Consider the following 24549-nt stretch of genomic DNA (forward strand, 5'->3'; position numbering starts at 1 on the left):
AAGCGGGGGTAGCAATCCTAATATCTAACAAATTAGACTTTAAGATCAAAAGAGATGAAGGAGGTCACTTCATACTCATCACAGGAAAAACCAACCAAGATGAAGTCTCAATTATGAACATCTATGCCCCAAATACAAAGCCATACACGTTCATAAAAGAAACATTACTAAAACTCAAAGCACATATAAAACCTCACACACTTGTAGTGGGAGACTTCAACACCACACTCTCACCACTAGACAGGACCACGAGACAGAAACTTAACAAGGATACAAAGGACCTAATAGAAGTTATGACCCAATTGGGATTAACAGACATCTATAGAACACTCTATCCAAACACAAAAGAATATGCCTTCTTCTCAGTTCCACACGGAACCTTCTCAAAAATTGACCACATACTTGGCAACATAGCAAACCTCAACAGGTACAAAAAATTGGAATAACTCCATGTATCTTATCAAGCCATCATGTCTTAAAGTTAGAATTCAACAATAACACAAATTGCAGAAACCCTGCAAACTCACAGAAATTGATTAATACATAATTGCACCACTCCTGGGTCAAAGGAAAAATAAAAAAAAGAAATTAAAGACTTCCTAGAATTCAATGAGAATGAAGACACAGCATACACAAACTTATGGGACACTTTGAAAGCAGTGCTACGGGGGAAGTTCATAGCACTAAGTGTCCACATAAAGAAACTGGAGAATAGTCACACTAGCGACTTAACAGCACAGCTGAAAGTTCTAGAACAAAAGGAAGCAAACTCACCCCAGAGGAGCAGATGCAAAGAAATCATTAAATTGAGGGCTGAAATCAATAAAGGAGAAACTAGGAAAATGATATACAAAGAATCAATGTAACAAAGAGTTGGTTCTTTGAGAAAATCAGCAAGATAGACAAACCTTTATCCAAACTTACCAAACGGCAGAGTATGAACATGCAAATTAACAAAATCAGAAATGAAAAGGGAGACGTAACAGCGGACAGTGAGGAAATCCAGAGAATCATCAGGTCATATTTTGAAAAGCTGTAATCTACAAAATTTGAAAATTTACAGGAAATGGACAATTTTCTGGATAAATATACCTTACCAAAATTAAATCAAGAACAGATAAGCAATTTAAATAGTCCTATAACACCTAAGGAAATAGAAGCAATCATCAAAAGTCTCCCAAACAAAAAAAGCCTAGGGCCAGGTGGCTTCAGTGCAGAATTTTACCAGAAATTCAAAGAACATGTTATACCAATTCTCCTCAAAGTATTCCATGCAATAGAAGCAGAAGGGTCTTTGCCAAACTCTTTTTACTAGGCTTCAATAACATTGATACACAAGCCACACAAAGACGCAAGTAAGAAAGAGAACTTCAGACCAATATCCCTCATGAACATTGATGCAAAAATACCCAATAAAATACTGGCAAATCAGATCCAAGAACACATCAGAAAACACACCCACCATGAGTAGGCTTCATTCCAGGGATGCAGGGATGGTTCAACATACGAAAATCCATCAATGTAATCCACCATATAAACAACCTGAGAAACAAAAATCACATGATCATCTCTCTAGATGCTGAAAAAGCCTTTGATAAAATCCAATACCCCTTCATGATAAAGGTCTTGGAGACATCCGGGATAACAGGAACATACCTAAACATAATAAAAGCTATATACAGCAAACCAACAGCCAACATCAAACTGAATGGAGACAAACTCAAGGCAATTCCTCTAAGATCAGGAACAAGACAAGGCTGTCCCCTCTCCCTATACCTCTTCAATATTGTACTGGAAGTTCTAGCTAGAGCAATAAGACATAAAAGGAGATCAAGGGGATACAAATTGGAAAGGAAGAGGTAAAACTTTCACTATTTGCAGATGATATGATATGATAGTTTACATAAGTGACCCAAAAAACTCTACCAGGGAACTTTTACAGCTGATAACCACCTTCAGCAAGGAGGCAGGATACAAGAACAACTCAAGAAAATCAGTAGCCCTACTATATACAGAAGACAAAAGAGCCAAGAAAGAAATCAGTGAAACATCACCTTTTACAATTGCCACAAACAACATAAAATACCTGGGGGTAACACTAACCAAACAAGAGAAAGACCTGTATCAAAAGAACTTTAAGTCTTTAAAGAAAGAAATTAAAGAAGACACCAGGAATTGGAAAGATCTCATATGCTCTTGGATAGGTAGGATCAAAGTAGTAAAAATGGCAATCCTGCCAAAAGCAATCTACAGAATCAATGCAATCCCCATCAATATCCCAGCACTATTTTTTCACAGACCTTGAAAGAACAATTCTCAACTTTATATGGAAAAACAAAAGACCCAGGATAGCCAAAACAACCCTGCTCAACAAAGCAACATCTGGAGGCATCACCATCCCTGACTTCAAGCTCTATTATAGAGCTATAGTCCTGAAAACAGCTTGGTATTGGCACAAAAATAGACGGGTAGACCAATGGAATCTAATTGAAAACCCTGAGATTAATCCACAAACTTATGATCACCTGATTTTTGACAAAGAAGCTAAAATTATACAATGGAAAAAAGGTATCATCTTCAACAAATGGTGCTGGCATTACTGGATATTGACATGTAGAAGACTGCAGATAGATCCATGTCTATCACCATGCACAAAACTTAAGTCTAAATGGATCAAAGACCTCAACATAAATCCAGCCACACTGGACCTGTTAGAACAGAAAGTGGGAAGTGCCCTTGATCGAATTGGTACAGGAGACTTCTTCCTGAACATAACACCAGTAGCACAAACACTGAGGTTGACAATTAATAAATGGGACCTCCTGAATCTGAGAAGCTTCTGTAAGGCAAAGGACACAGTCAGCAAGACAAAAAGGCATTCCACAGATTGGGAACAGATATTCACTAACCCCACATCAGACAGAGGGCTGATCTCCAAAATTTACAAAGAACTCAATAAGCAAGTCCCCAAAATACCAAAGGATCCAATTAAAAAGTTGGGGACTGAACTAAATAGAGAATTCTCAGTAGAGGAGTATAAAATAGCTGAGAGACACTTGAGAAAGTGCTCAACATCACTAGCCATTAGGGAAATGCAAATCAAAACAACTCTGAGATATCATCTTACTCCTGTCAGAATGGTGAAAATCAAAAACACCAAAGATAGTTTGTGCTGGAGAGGATGTGGAGAAGGGGGAACACTCCTCCACTGCTGGTGGGAGTGCCAACTCATACAGCCACTATGGAAATCAGTATGGAGGTTCTTCAGAAAAATGGGAATAAACCCACCACAAGATCCAGCAACTCCACTCTTAGGCATAGACCCAAAAGATGCCCATTCACACAACAAGGATGTCTGTTCCACTATGTTCATAGCAGCATTATATGTAATAGCTAGATCCTGGAAGCAACCTAGATGTCCCACAACTGAAGAGTGAATAGAGAAAATGTGGTACATTTACACAATGGAAAAAAAACAATGAAATCTTGAAATCCGCAGGCAAATGGATGGCACTGGAGGAAATCATCCTGAGTGAGGTAACCCAGACACAAAAAGACAAACATGGTATGTACTCACTCATATATGGATTTTAGACATGGATCAGAGGAGTACCAGCCTATAATCCCAGAGCCATTGAGTGTGGGAAACAGGTTAGTTCCTAAGAGATATGCATGATACCCCAGAGAAGAGGAATGAGGCAAGATCTCCTGAGAAGATTGGGAACATTGGGGGAAGGAAGGGGGAGCCAGGAGAAAGAGAGGGTGATCACAGGAGGGGAGAAGAAGGCATGGGGGAGCAGGAAGTTTGAGTCGAGGTAAGAGTAGAGGAGAGCAGGATGAGAGATACCATAATAGATCGTTATTATAGGCTTTAGGAGAGAGCTGACACTAGTGAGATCTCCTGAGATCTACAAGGACAACACCAACTGGCAAACTAAGCAAGGGTGAAGAGACTATATTAATAGCCTCTCCTTGATGATAAGGTTGATGACTACCTTATATGCTATCCTAGAACCTTCATCCAGTGACTGGTGGAAGTAGAGACAGATACCCACAGCTAAACACTGTACTGAACTCCTGGAACCCAGTGACAGAGATGGAGGAGTGATGAGAAAAGGGATCAAGACCATGATGGTGAAACCCACAAAGACAGCTGACCAGATAAGGGGGAGCCCTTGTATCCCAGACTAATGGCTGAGAGGCCAACAGGTGACTGATCCAGACTCCATGAATGTAGTGCCAGTGAGGAGGTCACAGAAATCACTAGGGCCTTGGGTAGTAGATCAGTGTTTATCATGGTTTATGAATGATCTTTGGGAGCCCATTCCAAATAGAGGGATGCTCTCTCAGCCTGGACACATGCGGAAGGGCCTAGGTCCTGCCCTGGATGAAATTACAGACTTTGGAGATTCCCCCAAGGAGGACCTCACCCTTTCTGGGGAATGATGTGGGGATTGAGTGGGGGTCTGGGGGCTGGTGGAGGGACAAGGGAGGACGGGAGAGGGAGCTGGGATGTGAAACATTCATGTTTCTAATTTAAATAAAACCATATGTTGAGGGGAAAAAAGTATTATAATCGTACCATCATCCCTTTTCATTTCTTCCCCAGAGACACCAGAAAGCAGGAAAATCTAGAGAAGATACTTCATTGATTCCCACCAATGTTAAGTGGAACACACTTGAGAAGGGATTGGAGCCATCCCTTCAGCTCTTGACCTATCTTAAATACCTCGTCTTCTACTTCTCTACGAAACTGTTCCTCTAAGGAAGATCTGCCTTTGCCCACTGTTGGATATTATGAGCTGTATGGAGTGTTCTTTGTTCTGAGAAATGATAGTTGGTTGCCTAAACCCTGACAGCACCTTCTGTTCATGTAAGCATTTGCAAATTTTGCTGGCTAAGAAGTCAACTCCAGAATTGGTTCTCTCTTCCTTTCAGGGCCCATTTGTGCCACCACCACTAGCCCCAGATTATCAGCTTTACTCTTGTCAGCTATAATCAGGTGAATTGCTGTCCATTTGCATTTACAAAAATAGGCTGCAGGCTAGACTTGGCCCATAGTAGAGCTGGCCAGTCATCAGTATCTCTCTCTCTTGTTGGTAGACAGAATGGTTCTTGAAGGCATTTTGTGCCTCAGAAAAGTACAAGAAAGGCATGCCAGAGGAAGAGACACATGCAAGCACCTAGATACAATTCATCTTTATACGGCTACAGCCTTTCCCCGTGTCCACTTAGCTAATGAACCCAGGTGACCACTTTAAGAGAGTTCATGGGGACATATGCTTGTTAATTTTGCTCACTTTCTAAAAGATGGAGTTTTTGATGATCATATTCTACTGAAAGGCAATCCTTAGGTTATAGGGCTGTGCCCTCATGGGTATCTCTTCAATCATCTAGGCTTCCACTGTGTTTCTATCTGGCCACATGGCCAGGTCATTGACCAGTGCTGCTGAATCAGTAAAAACCCAAATATATGTGCCTTTATCTCCTCTTACTCCTTAATGTATAATTCAGTCCACCAGGCTAATCAGTTACTAGTCTTTAAACCAAGTGGCATCCTTCCAAATAGCATGTTGTCTGTGGCATATTCAGTGCTCTGTCTCATTAGCAGAATCTTAGTTCAAAGAAACCCACCTAGATGGCTTGGTTGTCTGCCTAATGGCATTACATCATCATCTTGGAATTTAGTGCTTCGAAAAAGAAATCCAATCTGAGACAAAACATCAGGATTCACAGAAGTGTTAATTCCCCTTGTCGTGAGAAGCAGGGAAAATAGGGAGTATAAGGGAGAACAGCTGACTTGGTATAGGGGCAAAATGATATTTTTATTATATTTAATCACTGAAGCTGAAATAAGCTAGAAGTCTGACAACACATACAAGGTTGGGAAGCCAGACACCAGCATCAAGATTTTGAATGGAGGTATAAATTAAGGAACTCTTTTTCCAAATCAGCCTGCAGGTTCACACGTCCAATGAACCAAGAGCGGAGTGTACTGGTGGATGCAAGAGTTCTGAGTACTAAGAGACAGGAGAGATACATGTAGAAGCCTTTCACAGAGTACTGGGAATACATGGAGAAAATGAACTTCAAACCAGGTGGCACCTTTCAGTGTGGGAGGGGAGGTGACAGGAGGGCTAACCACTTTACAGTTCTCATAAATACAGCTGTTTTAGGTAGATAGGGTTGGAATACCTACATTCCTAGGGTCAATTTCTCTCCCGTGCTTCTAAAGTTTGGTTTATTTCATATAACTACTTGCATTAAGTATACTATATGATTAAGTTAAGCCTGAAGGTGAAAATGTCATTTTCCTCCATATTCAGTTGCAATTAAAATTTAAAAAACTCAGAATAATTTCTGTATGGATAATATACCCTTAAGAGATGGCAAATAGATAAATCTCATCCTCAAAGATTTTCTTAACCAAAAATGTCAATAATAATTCTTTATTTAAATGTCACATTTTATCTAATTATGCTTCAGAAAGGAACAATCCTCTGGGAAAATTATTCTTCACAAAGCACTCCCAAAGTGCTTTGCTATTGTATAATTGTATATTCCTTAATACACGTTTATCCTTTTTTATTCTGCAAAGCTTTTCTCCTTTTTATTCTGAACCTAGTAAGAGCAAAAGAAACTACTATTACGGTTTTGTAGGGAATATGCAACTTCCTTTGAGGTGATTTCACTGAATTTAAACCTACTCTCTATAAATTGCCAGGCATAGGAGTGAAATAGAACAATGTTTCCTCTATCTGAAATGCTCACAGCTGGAAGCAGCACAAGGCTTTGGACTCTAAGACACCCAACTTATTACCTTGGATGGAAAGTGTGCAAATTAAATGTCAAGAAGAAACCAAACTAGAGAAATCTGATCCAGTTAGACGTCTCACAGCTCTAGATCTACAGGGACACAATGTTGCCATTACCCAGGGCAGAATTCACCTCCCCGGGGTAATGTGCCAACAATGAGTCTTTTAAAAAATATATGGAAGCTATTCCAGTTTTACTAATAACTTTATTTAAATAAGACACAGGAACTTCTATACTGAAAAAAATACAAAACAGAAGCCACACATTTCTTGTGTAAAGCCATATTATATAACTTGAATACTGTTCAGCGCAGTGGCTAAAATTAAACAACTATATACAAAATTTAAACAGTTTCTGACAAGTTTCTACAGCTGGATGTAGGATACATTTGAGCTCAACAACTTCTGGGAAATTTACATGGCAAAGCATAAGCTTCAACACATTTGGTTCAAAACTTTAATATATGCTAAAAACAAATGTACAACACAATATTTAGTTTCTCATGAGAAAATAAAAGCACATCACTATAAATATTGTACACAGATTTCATCACCAAAAAAGCATATTCAGTCCATCTTTCTGAAATTGATAATGATACTATTGCATCTTTAGACAAAAGCAGAGCATACGATCAACACATCATGTAATGCTAAACCAGATATCAGAAGTTAAATGGAGCTCATATTTATCTTACTGAACTAATTTTCTCCCTTTAACCATAATCTACAAAATATAGTATTTTCATCAAGGCCTGAGATTATTAGGGTTAAAGGTGTCTGCTGCTGAAGATTGTTTTAAAAGGTTCCCCTGTGAAAATGGCAAAAGTAAACTGAGTCCTTTTCTCCATGACAGTCTCCTATAACACTGACTAAAGGAGCCAGAATGCACCTTTAGGAGAGGATATTACTGCAAACTTTGGTGGAAAGGAGAGAATTGGGGTGACAAAAAAACACACACACAGAATACACGCATACACACAAGCACAGCATTTTGTAATAATTAAAATGGTGCCTCTATCAGCTCATCCTTCTCCAAACTCCTTAGAAGAGTCAAAACAAAGACTCAGGAATGATCTGAGGAGACTGAACATTCCTTTAACTGTAGGCAAAACGAAACAACAAAATGTGCCATACATTTTAGGTGGAGATGAGAGAACCCTAGGCTCTAACTGAGCTGAACGCAAAGGAATAAGATACAAAAGCTTCCCTTCACTTTTGCATAAGCCATGTGCTGCAGACAACAAAGTCTGGAGGTCAGGCTCTCCAACTGACCAGAATCAGGGATCTATCTCTAAGGCTCTCTTCACACTTTGTTGAGAACGTCTGCCAAGTCTGCAAGTTCAAGGCTATTTACTTGGGGTTATGCTCCACTCCACACATTCTAAGTCTTAACAAAATTATTCATGATAGTGTTATCTGAGGCTTAAATGAGACAGCCTGAAGCTATTGCTCTTGTAAGTCAACAAGAAATCTGCTTGCTTTTGCTGCACTGGTTCTGAACATACACACTCTCTCTCCACGAATGCAACTCATTTACCAAATGCTTGAGGAAAACAGTAACCAAATTAGAATTTCCTAAAGTGAAGCTAAACATAAATGTGTCTTTAGATAAAAATAGTAGCAATTATGACCTTGATGGTCTATATAAACAAAAATCCGTAATTATTTATTCCTGTAAAACTTCACTTTGAAATCAAACCCAGCCATTCTTTCATTTAAATTTCATCACACAATATGGAATGTTTATGTACAGTCTACTACTGAAGCTTTATTTGCAACATTGTAACAGTCATTAACTGAGCAACACCTACCTTTTTTTTTTTAAAGCCACATTTACACATGTTGAAACAGTGAATGCAACAGTTGTTCTATTGGTAGCCACATGACAAAAAAAAAAAAAAAAAAAACGATGTCACACACCACAGATTTGCTGGTTCTCCTCATGTTCCCCATGTCTAGGATTACCATTACCTCGGGCTGAATGCACTTCTTTTTCTAATGTGGAATGGAATGAAGAAAGGGAAATGCATAAAATAAGGAAAGGCAAAAGAGTGATGTTCCCTCTTTAGCTTTGTAGCTGTGAAATATTTAATATCCCAATATGACATACATTCCAAGTTACCTGAGTTTAGACTTCAACTGAAGTACCTGAAGCTAGGCCATAGGGTGGGCACTGTGCAACTGTTGTGGCCATTTTTTTTTTTTTGCATTGTATGTATTATAGAAGTTAGAAACAAACACCTGGATCAATTGTAAACATAATCCTGAAGTACAGTATTTTCCATAGGACAAAACACAGCAAGACATTTTCTATTTAGACAGGCAACTTTTTGAAATAGAGCTTATTCATACTGAAAATTTTGGAACAAAACACAGGACACAGTTCTAATCTGTCAGACATACTATGAAATGCATAGTCTCCACTTAAATGCTGAATGACACACAATTTGCGAGCATTACTGCTTTCCACAAAAACTGCTGAATAGGAGTCGGTCCCTGCCAAGATCAGTGTTAAGAGCTATTTTATGACGCTAAGTATTTTGCTGTTGGTGGTGTTCAGAAAGTTTGTCACTCCATGCAGATAGGTGTCTGAGCTCTCATTCACAATCCATGGAACACGGTGGAGGCCAGCGGCCCCTCCGCCACTTTAGATCATCACATAGCTTTGAGTGGAGATGTGTTCCTCCGCCTGCAGATCCTGTAGGAGCTGCTGCTGCTGAGACGGCTGCTGGACAGAGGGCTCCATGGAGTCTGCTGTGCTGGTGTCATCAGAAAGAGACGTGAAGGAAACCCGGGAAGAGAGCTGCTCTACGGTTAGTGTTGCCAGAGCTGAGCTCTGGCCAGAGTTAGGAGAGTTCTTGAGCATCAGATCAGAGGCAGGTAGGAGAGGACCTAGAAGTTTTACAGGACAGAAAGCTGATCCGGTTGGGATGAAATTAACCTTGTTTTTGTCAGGACATGAAAAGAGAGGGGCCGAGATAGGCTGCCGGGACCTAAAACCATAAAACAACAGGACAAAATTAGTTTGGGGAGCACTAGGAAGTTAATTACTTTGTGGATAAATTGGTGTTCTCTAAAACAGCTAGAATGTGAATGACAGGGATGGTTTATGTAAACACATAGGGGAAACATCTTCCATAGCACAGGTCAGCTGAGAAACTAGCCATATACAGGACATTGAAATGACATTTTAAGAAAAAAAATTTACAAAAATGTCAAGAAAATCTTTAGAGATCTTTAGTTTGCTTCCAATCATTGAATATGAAAGAAATGCTACACTGTTCTTGAATATTATACACAAGAGGAACTTTACTGTTAAGAAGTATAAAGAGGGATGTTATTTGTCAATTATTTGATAACAAATTCATTCAACTTTTTCTGGATCTTCAGATATTTCTATCAGTACATATGGAGGAAAAGTTTTTTGGGACCTCTCAATCAAAAGAATAGAGCCATATCCCCAGTTCTACTCTTGAAGCTAAGCCAACAACTAACTCCTGCACAGTGTCTGTTCCCTTCTAGACTGCAAGAAGAGAAGTCTGCATCTCGTACCCCACTGGAAGAGACGAATGGGTTACACCAGGAGCACACACTCATCTTCTGAGTGATGCTAGAAGCCCAAGATTTACAGCATAAAACTCTTTTCTAATTTCATTTCTAACTTGAATATTTACAATAAAGGACAGAACACATGAATTCATGAGTACACATGCTAGACTCAGCTACAGAGGAGACCATTTTCTCTTTGATTTGAAGAATCGAAGACTATCTGTAAGTTACTTGTGCATGGACACTAACCTTGCTTCTAAATGTACTTCTGTCAGTCAGCAAAACCAAGTTTTTAAAGAAAACTTCTTAAAATTTTAAAGATTAGAAATTTCTTCTCAAAAGAGAAAATGAAGAGAAAAAGTGAGGATGGAAAGAGAAAGCAAGGAGAAGGAGGAAATAAAACAAGGAGAGAGAGGGATGGGAGAGAGGGAGGAGAGAGAGAAGAGAGAGAAGAGAGAGAGGGAGGAGAGGGAGGAGAGAGACAGAGAGAGACAGAGAGAGACAGAGACAGAGAGTGACAGAGACAGAGACAGAGAGGGGGGGAGAAAAGGGGGAGGAAAAGGAGCAGTAGAGAAAAAGTGAAGACATTTCAGCAGCAAGGGTGAGTTTCTACATCTTCCTGACTGGCTTATAGATGTCTAGCAATCCTCATCGCAGGGGCTTCTGTCTATTCAATTCTTTTTTCTTAATTTGCTTTTGAGACAAACATCAGCTGGACAGAGTAGTTGATTCATCTGTAATCAACATCTCAGTGAAAAGCTTCAGATCCCAGCTGATAGAAAAGACATTACTTACGCCATTTCCTCAAAGACCTTCACTCGCTCACATCCCTCTGGGGGCTCCCGTTTGAACATGTAGCTGTTGTTTGGTTTGGGAGATGAAGCATACTTGGGTAACGGTGAGCTACTCCCACTGTCTGTAAATTTAAAGCAGTTAAGTTAACTAGGAGTTAAACTTGATTTCTGAACAGCCGATTTAATTCACTACGCAGCCAACCTTTTGTCACTGCAAGGTGATTTCTAATAGCCTTGTATAGTACATTAAAAAAAAAACATAAATACAACAGTAATGTGCCATACAAAAGAATATAAAATGATATTTTAGCCCTGAAAACTTCATTCTGAAGATTGTAAATGAATGCAGTAATATGAATTAATCATATAGAAGAATTACAAGATGTATAATAATGGAGGTGATTCTTTATGATTTTATTGTCCAACTAATTTAATTGAATATTTTTGTATGTGAAAAATTTTTATTACAAAAGTTTATAACAGAAATGATAGTTTTAAAAGCCCAGGTATAATAAGCATGCAGGGCAAAACAAGTTTGCAACCTGTCTTTCATTTACCCATAACAATTTTTAAAAAGATGATTTGTCCATAATTTTGCCTTTAAAGCCTATAAAAGTTCTGTTTCAGCACAGCTTGCATTTTAGCCACTAATGGCATGAAAAATCCAAAAATATCTCTACCAAACATGTTTTCCTCATATTTTTTAACCCAAAACAAAATGGTCTATTCATGAAAGGCTATAAAACCTATGTGCAACTTCTTTTTCCTATCTGGCAAAAGTGCTTGGAAATCCAAGTCCACTAAGATGTGCCATTGTCTTTGTAATATGCCAAGTTGTAAATTCAGTAACATACCTGTATAATATAATAGTTCTATTTACCTAAGTTCTGACTTAAAGCAAACCAATGTTCACTGCTAAAATACTAAGTACATGATAAACTGAGATGTATCATTTCCACCTATTTTGAAAATTGTATTAACAACAAATTACATGACTTGCTTTAGTTTACTGAAAATAGTACAGCAATGAGAAACAGAGTAACATGAACACTTATCACCAACAAGGTACACAATATATGCTTGGCAATATAGACACTAATACTTTATTTTGTAAATATTTCAAATGTTGGTCTTAGGAATGCTGATCTATGTTTATATTTGAAAGTGGCCATCTCCCTGGTTTGAAATAGCAAGACCATACACTACTAGAAAAATAACAAATGCACATAGTTATCATCACTATTAAACATATCATTACAGAATATGCATAGAATAACTTGGAAGGAATTAAATCATAGTATGAGGTTTAGTTTTTTAATAAACGATTCAGATTTAATGATTTTCTTAGACTTACTATTTCTTACTTAGACACAAGAAAACGGGGAAAACAATCTCTTGCCTAGGTTGACAGAATGCACTCAGGAGCCTGAGTCTTAGTGCTGTCCGAGTAAAGTTAAACTACTAATAATTGTCAACTACTAAGCCAGTGTGAATGAGGCTTTGGAATTACCCTCTCAACTTCAACCCCTCTTTACTATTCAAATAACACATGCTACATGAAAAAAAAATGCATGACGTCAAGAATACAAATGGCTGAATATGGATGGCATCTCACACACACACACACACACACACACAAATGCATGTAAGACTGTATTGTTTCAAGTGCATCTGAGTACATGTGCCCACAGAAGTCAGAGGAAAACCCGAGGTTGTGTGTGGAGCCAGAGTAGGCTAGCTGGCCAGCGATGCTCAAGGACCTACTTACCTACCTGTTTCTACCTCCCCAGTGCTGAGATTGTAAGCATACACAACTATGCTAAGGCTTTTGTTTTGCTTTGTTTGATGTCTATGGGTTTTGGAATCAAACTCAGGTCTTCATGTTTGCATGGCAAGCACTCTATAGGCTGCCATCTCACAGTACCCATAATCTTTAGAATACCAGATTCTCCAGGAATTCAACTTTTTGCACCAACTTTTTCAGTGAATGACAGAGAGGACTAGATTGGGGAATCCAATCTGACATTTTGAAATTAAAAACAATGCCTAAACCATTAAGATTCTTCAGACTACTCTGCAAAAGAAATTGTTTTAAGGCTATGTCAAAGCAGTAACCAAACATAAGAATATAATTCTTATTCTTTCCCAAGTAGGTAGTTCACTGGGAAAATGAATGCACTGTTTTGAACACTATATTCAATGATTGAGAATACAATAAAAAGCCTTAAAGTTAGCCAGTGAGTTAGGTTAGAAATAAGATTGACTGAAATAAATGAATCTATACAGAATTGCTAATTTGGTGTTAAAATTACTTCTTTTGCTCAGGAAATTAAGTTAGCAACTAGAGCATGGCTGATGGCCAAAGGAAATTAGGGAAACCACATAATCATGCAGCATTTTTGGCAATTAACCTTAAGAACTAGATAGCATTAACTGTATCAAAGAACCTGCACCTTTGAACTAAAAAACTACCCTGAGGAATTTACAAAACCATCAAATTTCAACAGGGTGTAAACTTTAGTTGGGAATATATACATACATACAAACAAGTATTTTACAAAAGGAAAAAAATGACTTCACTACCTTTTTGCTACTTATATTTATTTCTTGAATAAGAGATCTAACAATGATTGTGAATGTTTATCTCCTTAGTTAAATGTTTGTCATATGTAAGTACACTATTTTAAATGCTGATCATTTATCTTTTGGGTAATAACTGAATGGGTACCCATTTACAGATTAAACTATAGATAGCTCCTGTTTTGTGTACTCCCAATAAGTATACTGCTTTTACTAAAACAATCCTAACAAACAAGATTCAGTTTCTGACATGCTACTCTGAAATGATAATTGAAGATGAACACAAGTCCTATGATTCAATATAGTCTTCAAATCAATCTATGGACTAAAATAATACTTTTATTACTATATGTCATAATAGTGAAACTAAACAGAAATTATAGATTAAACAAAATATTTTATAACCTGAAATTAATTTAAGAATCTTTGGAAATCTTTGCAATATAACTTTGATTTTTACATCCTCAGGTTTTAAAATGATTTAAAAAAAAATTCTAGGGGTAACAGTTTGCAAAACAGCTCAAATGTTCATACAGCCAGTATGTGTGTGTATGAAAAATGCTCAATTCATACTTAAAATGCCACTGCAATTTTAAGTATTCATTTCAACATGTATTTTGTGTGAAACAGAAGACAAAACAGAATGCTATCAACATATTGATGAAACCTTAATACAATGAACTCAAAAGGATGACAAAAGATTATGTGGGCCAGGCGGTGGTGGCGCACGCCTTTAATCCCAGCACTCAGGAGGCAGAGGCAAGCGGATGTCTGTGAGTTTGAGGCTGGGCTGGACCGACAGCCTCCAAAACAATACAGAGAAACCCTGTCTCGTTAAAAACCAAAAAAAAAAAAAAAAAAAAAAAGATTATGTGGAAAAACCCAACAAGAGTCACTTTTTTTTCCTCTGTCCCTATTGATAACCTACAGTTTTCTCTTCAGTCATGATCAAAATTTACCAATTATCAACAGTAGTATTTAATATAAAAAGTGAAAGATGGCACATGTCTTAATGACATCAGTATTTTCAGTATAGTAATAAAGATACTACCTTTTTAATACGGACATATTATAAAGAAAGTTCTTATAAGACTACTTTAGAAAATCCCTCGTAGCACTACACCTGCCAGGAATGACTAAATTTGGTAAGGACAATACAATGACAAAACTAGGTTGCCTAACCATGCTGAAACTTACAAGTCAGTAAACAGGTATCAGCAGATGAAGTAAAATACGTATGTAGGAATGTTCAAAACTTTCATTTGCTTATATTCCAGATTGAACTATAACAGCCATAACTGAGTTATACTTCTAAGTACTTATGAATAAGATAACATTTATATATAGCTGTCACATTATCTGCTATTGGTATGACTGTAAAATATTTATAAAGAATATGGCAGTTTTTAGGTTCTTATTATATGTTTCCAGACACTTGTAATATATAAAATGTTTCATGTGGTCTTGAAAAGGACAAATGGGGCAATGACCTTAGACACATAATTCTACAGTAAGGAGATTTTAACATGTCATATAAAGTTCTTTCTTAGAATAGGACTTTCAATCTATAGATTTACTATTAAGTTCTTCTAACACAACAGGGCAGTTTTAATGTGTCCTTTGTAGGAAGTGTTTTTAAACTGTAGTTTTATGATTAAGAAGTTCCTCTAAAACCATAAAAAACATTAAAAAATCTTTTGATAAGACATATTTTTTGTTCAAAAATCAATGACTTTCAAGGTAAAGTGCTTAAGATATATATTCAACATCTGTTTTCATAGTATAAACCACAAAAAGCCACAAATTTAGCTGATTAGGCTATGTAAGAAGGAAGAGAGCTAAAGCATTTGTCTGAAAGACAAAAAATGAAGTTGTAGAACCCTAGTGAGAAATAAAAATATGGTTATATAAAAAATAGGAATAAGAAAATGTCTAAACAGGCTATTTTAATATCCTGCTTGGTATCAGCTCTAGACCATAAAAAGACAAGCTAATTCTTTTCATTTGCTTTCTGGGGATGAAGGATTGCTTTTGCTTAAAACCCACAGTTTAGTAACATTATTTGAGTCAAACTCCAGAGTGAGTTAAATGGTTAAATGGGCTTATGTGCCCTAGCTTAGGAGACTATCCACATAGCGTAGTTCTTTCAAGAAAATAAAGCTTCAACCACAAGCAATCAACTTATGCACTCTTGGAATATAACTCTTAATAGTTGGCTTCAACAAAATGATCCCATTTACTTCATAATTATAACAATCAATGTTTCTACAATATCTTTTAAAATTACAGAATTTTCTAACTGCCTAGGTAACTTGTGCCAAAGATCCATAACAAGCAGCAAACTCAAGTCTAGGTTTTATGGTTTACCCAGCGCTGGTTTGGCTGCCATTAAGGAACACTGGCAGAATGCTAAAAGAGCTAATATTTTGATGCTGCCATCTGTACTATATATTTTTCCCCTTGCAACTTGGACATGATGAGGTAGAAGGCCTTGGGCCAGTTCTTTGGTTTGTATTCTGAATTTGAGTTCTCCAATGAGGCTTAGTGACTTTTTTCTATTACATTATCGAGCTGGACAACTCTACATATGTGATCAGGCTGCTTTTAATCTTTATGTTACTGGAAAAACCCTAACAAAATAACAGAACTCAAACAAACCAACACTTATAATGAAAATCTCCACCTGGAATAAGTTCTCAAAAAACTTTCCCTTTTTCAACAGAGTATTTTTGCTCTGGCATTACAACTGATATAGTCAAAGAAAAAAAATGTGCTAACTAAAATTCTTTAGTTGAATAGTATACATGATTCATGGAGAACAAATTAAACAGGGAGAGATAACATTAGGAAAGTCAGAAAAAGGATAACTACATAACAGATGAATACTAAAAAAAAAACCCCAGCTCACCAGCACACCTTTCAGTAGAACATACATATTCCCTGCATCATTTCACTTCATCTCCTAAGAACGGTTTAGGCTATTTGACCAAAGAAATTTCTTAGAGCAACTATAGACTGCATAGGTAGACTAGAAAGATCCTAGGAGATTAGAAAACTGTAGTACTTTATTCCCATTTTCATAGTTGATGAAAACCAACAAGAACTATATAGCTTTTACTTTTTTCTTTACTGGAAATAAAAACACCCATACATAGTGTAGAATAAAAACATTAACTACCAGGTAAAATTAATATTAAAAACTACAAACCACTCCAAAGTCTATATTTTGACAGAGAAGCCACAGGTCAAAGACTACACTCTACAGTGGGAATGATTTAATGTACAAGCTCCACAACTGATAAACCACATTTTTTCCTTTTAGTATTCAAAACATTGTTTGAAATACTAAATATTTATAAAAGAAAATTATCTTTTTACATTCATAGCTATTAACCCTAAGATTCCAACTTCCTTAAAGAAAAAGTACATTTTATTGTCTCTTTCTTCACTTTCTAGTAGTACAGAGCCTGATATACAATAAAGGCTTAGTAAGTATTTCTTAGGTAGACCATAAAAAAAAAAAAACACACTGTGTGTGTGTGGGTACCACCATTTTAATGTTCTCTACATAATGACAAGTGTTTGATTTGCTTGAGAACTGGAAATTTTACATGTAGGCCGTACAGTTTTACACGGAAAAATATTGTCTACTTTATTGTAATCATAAAACAGTATCTCTAAACTAAATATAGTAGATATTTTAAGAAATTAATAAGATTGCCTTATAGAAAGCAGAAAGCAGAAAAAAGAAACCTTAAATGATCATTCCTGAGTCCTACACTTCTCTCAGAATCTCACGTTATAACCAAAGCTGGCATAGCCTAGAATTTAATATACAGTTCTTGCTAGCCTTACACACAGATATCCTCTACCTCTGCTTCTACACTACTAGGATTATAGGCATGAGCAAGAGCTCTAACTCCATAATTTGAAAAAGATTCTACAGCAAAATATTTTTATTTTTTTAAACAAAATATTTTAGTTGTATTCTTTCCTCCCCCAACTCCTCCTAGATCCTACCACTCATCCAACTTCACCTGGTCCTGCCAGCCCTTTCACTGCTAGTACATTTTCTACTCCTTTTGTGACAGTATTTTACCTTGTAGCCCCGAATGATCAGAACTTGTATGTCAACTGAACTAGCCTCAATTTCATGGAGTTCTGCCTGTTTCTACCTCACAAGTGTTGGGATGAAAGGCATGTGACAATATGCCTAGTTCTCTAGCAGTTTCTTAGTGAAATAAAGGTTGTTTTTTTTCCAGTCTGACACTTTAAGTTTGACTCTCTTCAACATGCTCTTAGTGTATTGTGTCCACAAAGCCTGCAATAAGGAAAGGGATCAAAAGGGAAAGCTATTTAAGATATAAAATAAGGAATAAAAATCCAAAATAGCTTTCATTTAATTTCTCTTAAGAAATAAAGTATGTAGAGTAAACCAGACACAGGCACATACAGAATACACCAACATCATCTTATTACTGTGAAATTCCTTTAACAGGTAAAATTAAATTGTGGTGGAGGAAGACAGAATAGTGGTCCCTTTCAAGTATAGAGGAAGCATACTACCGGGAAGACTGAGAGCACCTAAGAGACAACAAACTTGTTCTGTATGTGTACCTTGAGTCTCCCTTCACAAATACCTACATATATAAAAACTAACCAGGCTGCACACTTAGGGCCAACACATTTTACATATAATACCAAAGAATAAATCATATAGAGCAGTGGTAATATTGGTAAAAAGACCACAAAACAAGGAGGTTTTAAAATTTTTGTTATTATTGGCTTCTATCTAAAAAACATAAGTTCAGTTTCTCCAAAAGTAGCCAAGGACCATGGAAGGTAGGCAATCCACACATACTAGTCTTTGGGACTAGAATGTGAAAATTCATGTACATTGTGGCATGCAAGCACTTGACCCAAAGACAGCAGGAACACAGAAAAACTATTTGGACCGGATAGGCAGCGAGAAATACCAGTTTTCCAACAGTTAACAAGAATTGATCTATAACCCTTATGGTGATGTTCGGTAGATACTCTCTGAACCTTCTTTGATTGCTTAAAAGTATAGTCATGGGGCCAGGGAGATGGCTCAGACACCAAAGCGCTTGCCACACAAGCACAAGGACCTGGACCTGAGGTCAGATTCTCATCATGCACTAAAGTAAAGAATTAACTAATTAATTAATTGACTGATTAATTTTAAAAAGTTACAAAACTGGCATGGTGGTGCATATCTGTAACTCCAGTACTGGAAAGGCAAAGACAGGTAAATCTTTGGAGCTCAATAACCACTCACCCTAGCTTAATTTGTGAGCTCCAGGTTTAGTGAGTGATTCTATCTAGAAGCAATAAGGTGGAGTGGCTGGGAAGACAACTCAGTGGGTAAAGTGCTGGCTGCACAAGCATGAGGACCCAGGTAAATGCTGGGCATGCTGGTGTGCATCTGTAACCTGGTTCTGGAAAGCAATGACAGGCAAATCCTACGGGTTCCCTGGCCATCTAATCTAACCAAAATGGTGGACTCCAGGTTCTCTGAGAAATCCTGTTTCACATAAAAAGATGGATAGCCTAGGGAGATGACTCAATAGGCAGGAGAACCTGCTATTCAAGCCTGGGAACCCAAGTCTAATCTCCAGCACCCACATTTTAACTGGGCAGGACCATGTTTCTATAAGTACCAGTGTTGGTGGGCAAAGAGGCAGGGGTCTGAGAACTCATTGGCCAGTCATTCTCATCTAAAAGGCATGCCTTGTTCAGTAAGAGACCTTGTCTTCAGGCAAGTAGAGAACAACAGAAGAAGGCACCTCGTGTCTTACTTTAGCATTCACATATACACTGTGCACGTGTGCGCCTTCATACCACACACTCACTCTCTCAAGACACTTTGAAAATATTCCTCCAAAGTCACTGATTATAAAAACTAGCTTTATGCATAAGGAATATAAACTGCACCATAACTATCATCAGCTTTGAACAAAATAAAGGAAAATACTGGCATGTAGTTATATGCACTCCACTTTGTAGATTTTGTTAGCCATTACAATGAGGCACTGTGCTTATCTGACACATTTATGGAAGATGTTTAAGAGTTACAAAGGGGAAAGTAAAACCAATGAACAAACAAACCTGTAATAACTCATCTTTTACAATCTCACAATTCAACAAAGGGGAAAAGTGGTGTAATGGTCTAAGACACAGACTACAATGAGCAAAAGCAAGCCTTGTATATAAATGGATGACTTCATTCTCACCTTTATCACGATCATAGAGCAAATCTTCTGTTGAACAAGGGCTTCCATCCTGGGATTCCGGGGGACAAAATGGGGACACACAGGGGGAGTGGCTGCTACAGCTACTGCTGCGCTCTTGCACAGAAGGAGTTTGGGTATCTATGCTGCGAGTACTACTGCTCCGGTAGTGAGCAGGGAGTGGAGCTCTTCGACCATCTGGTATATCCAAAGGCTGCAAGAGGAATACTAGTAAATATGTAGGTGACAACAAGTACATCTAGTCATCAGAAAGCATCTCTTCAGATACCATATTCTACCCATGTCACTGCCATAATTTATTCTTCAGTGAAAAAATACACTACTGTCTATCTTAATTTCTGGGCATGTTGCCTTTATAGAAGCAAAAGAAAAGTTTCAAACTGTTTCCCTTTAATAAAATTACAAGGTTCTTGTATATCCTCCCAGGCAGTTTCCATGATACTCTTTAGGATACTCCAAATACTTAGCACCATGAAAGGCACACACACACATTGGGGATAAACTGAATATTCTAAGAAATAATTTTCACTTGCTATTAAGGCAAAACAGATCCTCATATTGGTGAGTATAAATTTTTGATTTATTAATTACTTATGAATTAGAGCTCAAGAACTTCTATTGTCTTTGAAATCACCTATAATTTCTAATAAAATTGCACTAGCATTCATGGAGAATAACAAATCTCAACAGTTATGTTAACTTGGCATACAACTAAGCATGACTATTCATAATCTTGCTTAGATCTAATGTACTGCTTGAATGTGTCAAAAATAGTAAACAGGAAACTATGATCACAATCACATGCTTTGAACTAGGGGACTCATTAAAGCTCATCTGTCCAATTATTTTGCTTCCATAAATAAAGAACCTAGAGGTTAGAGTTGATGGTAACACTGCCAGAACCTGCTGAGTAGATTCTTTCTAGGCTACTTAGCTCTTGTCCCATTGTTCTTATTTATCTGCAGTCAACAAGTAAAATTCTGTATGCTAATTTTTTCATAAATAATGTAAAATATTATCATTGTATAGAAAGGATTACAATGCTAGTAAAATGAATCAATATAATGAATTAGAATTCATTTTCACTGGTGTGCCTACTGCACTTGCTTTGAGCTTTGACATTATAAAGATTCAGAAACACTGTTAGAGAAGAAACAGGAAGAAATATTAGGTAAGAGTAAAGTATCACTATTTTTTATAATGTTGACTGAAATAGAAACTTTGTTTATGCGATGCTGCTGGAGCAGAAACCAACTTTACAACTTGATAATGACTATTTATAAAGAGAATATTCAACTATGTAAGTATCTAGCCCTTTGTTACTAAAAAGTTTCTAGTTAAAGAATGTAATAGAAGAAAGAATTCACTAAACCAAACCCTGACAAAGAAAACACTGGTTCAAAAAATTGGCAGTGTTGGGAAACAATAAAATGATGCACTACTTTGAAACAAAATGTCTAAGAATATGAGTTATGTTTTATGTCCTACTTGATACTTAAAATTCTTCTTTATTTCTATTATTATATATATATATATGTTTTGTTTTGTTTTTTCGAGACCGGGTTTCTCTGTATTGTTTTGGAGGCTGTCTTGGAACTGGAACTTGGAACCTCCAGAGATCCGCCTGCCTCTGCCTCTGGAGTGCTGGGATTAAAGGTGTGCACCACCAACGCCCGGTTTATTTCTATGTTTAATCTACAAGCAGATCATATATATTTAACTATTTTTGAAGGTAGCATTACAAACGCAAAACAAATTTTACAAACCTACTATTTACAAAAACTAATTATGGAAAACAGATCTAGTTATGAACTACAAAGAAGAATAGCAATAGCCTATATTGTCTTGAGTGCCTCTAAGGCATCCTTGACCAATAATCACAGAGTAATCTGTGCCTGGAATTAAGATTTCCATTTAATAACCCATGTTTTCTGTGGACAGTATTGTTCACTCATTTGGGACATCTCTGTTCAACTACTTGAAAAAGAAGTATACTTTAGCTTATTAACTAGTAGGGTTTCATTAAATATTTTCATACATCCTGATATGCTTAAGTTTTGGTTAATCACACCTGGTACTGTAAACATGGTCAAAAACCATGGAAGCCACAGGCCCTAGGAGACACCTTATTGATGCTCTTTTGCTAAATAGTCATGTTGTCTACCTTCCTTCTAAATATTTATGCTTATGCCCATAAAGTTGTGCTGCCTTCAACCTTGGTCAGAGCAACTTTGTATTGCACAGGATAAAGGTTAATGCAGAGACTCAAAACTGTTCAAAGTGCTGAGAATAAGCAAAGATTTGTGTCTAGCCATCAATGGGCCATTTTTCATAGACCTCCTCTCCCCAAAGGATCAGGAAGGTGACAGAGAATGTAAACGTCAAAGGATCAGGAAGGAGTGCTTTGAAAGGCTGGCCTCCTCACACATTAGCGGTAGTTACCTGCATAAATCTCCACAAAGTTCAGAGTTAAAAATTCTAGATTGGAGCCAGGCATTGTTGGCACATGCCTTTAATCCCAGCACAGGCAGAGGCAAGGCAGATCTCTAGCTCCAGGACAACCTCCAAAGCCACAGAGCCATCTCTCCAGCCCCTATAAGGCACTTTTTAAATTAAAGATTGATTGATTGATGGAGAGGGCTCATCCCATTATGATTGATGCCATCCCTGGGCTGGTGGCTTTGGGTTCGATAACAAAGCAAGCTGAGAAAGCCATGAAGAGCAAGGCAGCAAGCAGAACCCCTCCTTGGCCTTTACGTCAGCTCCTGCCTCCTGGTTCCAGCCCTGTTTGAGTTCCTGTCCTGAGTTCCTTTGATGATAAACAACAATATAGAAGTGTAAGCCAAATAAACCCTCTTCTCTTCAACCTGGTCTTTTGGTCATGGTTCATTGCAGCTATAGAAACCCTAACTAAGACAGTAACAGAGAGCCAAAACTATGAAATTCACAGAAAAAAAAAATCAGGAGTAAATCATAGGACCATGGACTAAGGAAATATACAAGGAAAATATAAACTAGACTTCATCAAAAATGTTCTTCAAAGAAATCAAGAAAATGAAAAAACAGCTCTGATTCCACATGAGGTACTTGATAAGGAATTGACATCTAGAAAACAAAGAACTTTGTAAAGAACATTTATAGCTCAGTAATAAAAAGACAGACTAACTGAAAATGGAACAAGAGATTTAAATAAAAATTCCTCTAAAGAAAATTATCAAGAAGTAATGAAAAGATGTCTAGTATCATTAGCTGCTAGGAACGTAAAGCAACATCATGATGAAATGCCACTAGAGATTGGTTATAATGAAAAAAGAAGATTCCTGGAAGTTTTGGAGAAATCAGAACCATCCTAAATTACTGGTATGAATGTCAAATGGTATAGATGCTTTGAAAACAGCCTGGCAGTTCCTTCACATCTAAACACAGAGTTACAACACTGGCAATTCCAATCCTAGATCCATACACGAAATGAAAAACTAAGTTTACATGAAAATTTGTGCAAATGTTCAAGGAAGCATAGATAAAACTAGAAACCATAAATACAATCAATTGTTAATGGGACAAAATACATACAAAGAAGTATCACCTGTCAAGTAAAAGTACTGTTATACGCTGCAATATAGATGAATCTTACACATGCTATGTTAAGTGAAAAGAAGCCAGCTACCAAAGGTCATACATGATGCTACTTATTTGAAAGTCTGGAACAGAAATATCCAAAGATCCAGAAAGTAGATCAATGGTGTCATACAGCCAAATATATTAGAGGGACAGGAGAGAAAACTACCAAAGAGAATGAACCTTATGATATGTGAATTTTATCTTCATAAAACTGCCCCTCACCCAACTGCCTTTAAGAAATTCTGTCACATTAAAGAAAAAATATTTAAATATCCCAAGTAATCTTACCCTGGACACTTCTTCCTTTCCATTGTTCTCTTTGATGAATACCTTCTCCAGTTCAGGACTTATTCCTTCCACATTGCAGGGCACACGTGAAACAGATGATTTTGGCACGGATATGTTTGACAGAGGCATAGGGACTGACCTTGATCCAATAGCCTTTGAGGCAGAAGATAAAATGGAGTCAAATTATTTACTGTCAAATAAATCAAGACTTGGAGCATGACACATCTTAAATACTGAAAAGCTAGGGATGAAGTTCAGTGGCAGACCTTTGTTTAGCATATGTGGTGACATGACCTCTGCATGCCTTTCACCATAAAAACAAAAAGCAAACAAAAATGCCTTAAAATGTGAAACTTCAGTTATTTCTAATATTTAAAATATAGCAAAAATTCAAATAAGTATACCGAAATTTAATTTCCAAAAGAATGTAAAAATAATTCAGAATCAAAACAATCCTTCAAAATCCTTTTAGGTGCAAAGATATGACTATATAATGTATACACTTGGTCAAGAAATAACAGATAGTATTTTCAGCACTTTTAAATGTCTCCTTTTTATGTTTTTTTGGGAAGTAGGGTGAAATTCCTATACTTGTTTCCATTTTGTTGACTGTTTAAGACAATCACTGGA

General features: G+C 37.0%; 1 protein-coding gene across 3 annotated transcripts in view; it reads right to left on the bottom strand.

Annotated features, from left to right (window-relative positions):
* Positions 1-7001: 7001 nt before the first annotated feature.
* Positions 7002-24549, bottom strand: part of Glcci1 (glucocorticoid induced 1) — a 64365-nt gene continuing 46817 nt past the window's right edge. For all 3 annotated transcript variants that reach the window (XM_021234601.2, XM_040728667.1, XM_040728666.1), the window contains exons 5-8: positions 23920-24072; positions 19993-20203; positions 11160-11280; positions 7002-9808 (exon numbers count right to left, since the gene is read on the bottom strand). In XM_021234601.2, the coding sequence (XP_021090260.1) occupies positions 9463-9808; positions 11160-11280; positions 19993-20203; positions 23920-24072 (831 nt within the window). In that variant the 3' untranslated portion in view covers positions 7002-9462. The remainder of the gene's footprint in view (positions 9809-11159; positions 11281-19992; positions 20204-23919; positions 24073-24549) is intronic.

Source organism: Mesocricetus auratus, unplaced genomic scaffold, assembly GCF_017639785.1.
Source record: "Mesocricetus auratus isolate SY011 unplaced genomic scaffold, BCM_Maur_2.0 Super-Scaffold_100019, whole genome shotgun sequence".
In the NCBI taxonomy this organism is placed as follows: Eukaryota; Metazoa; Chordata; class Mammalia; order Rodentia; family Cricetidae; genus Mesocricetus; species Mesocricetus auratus.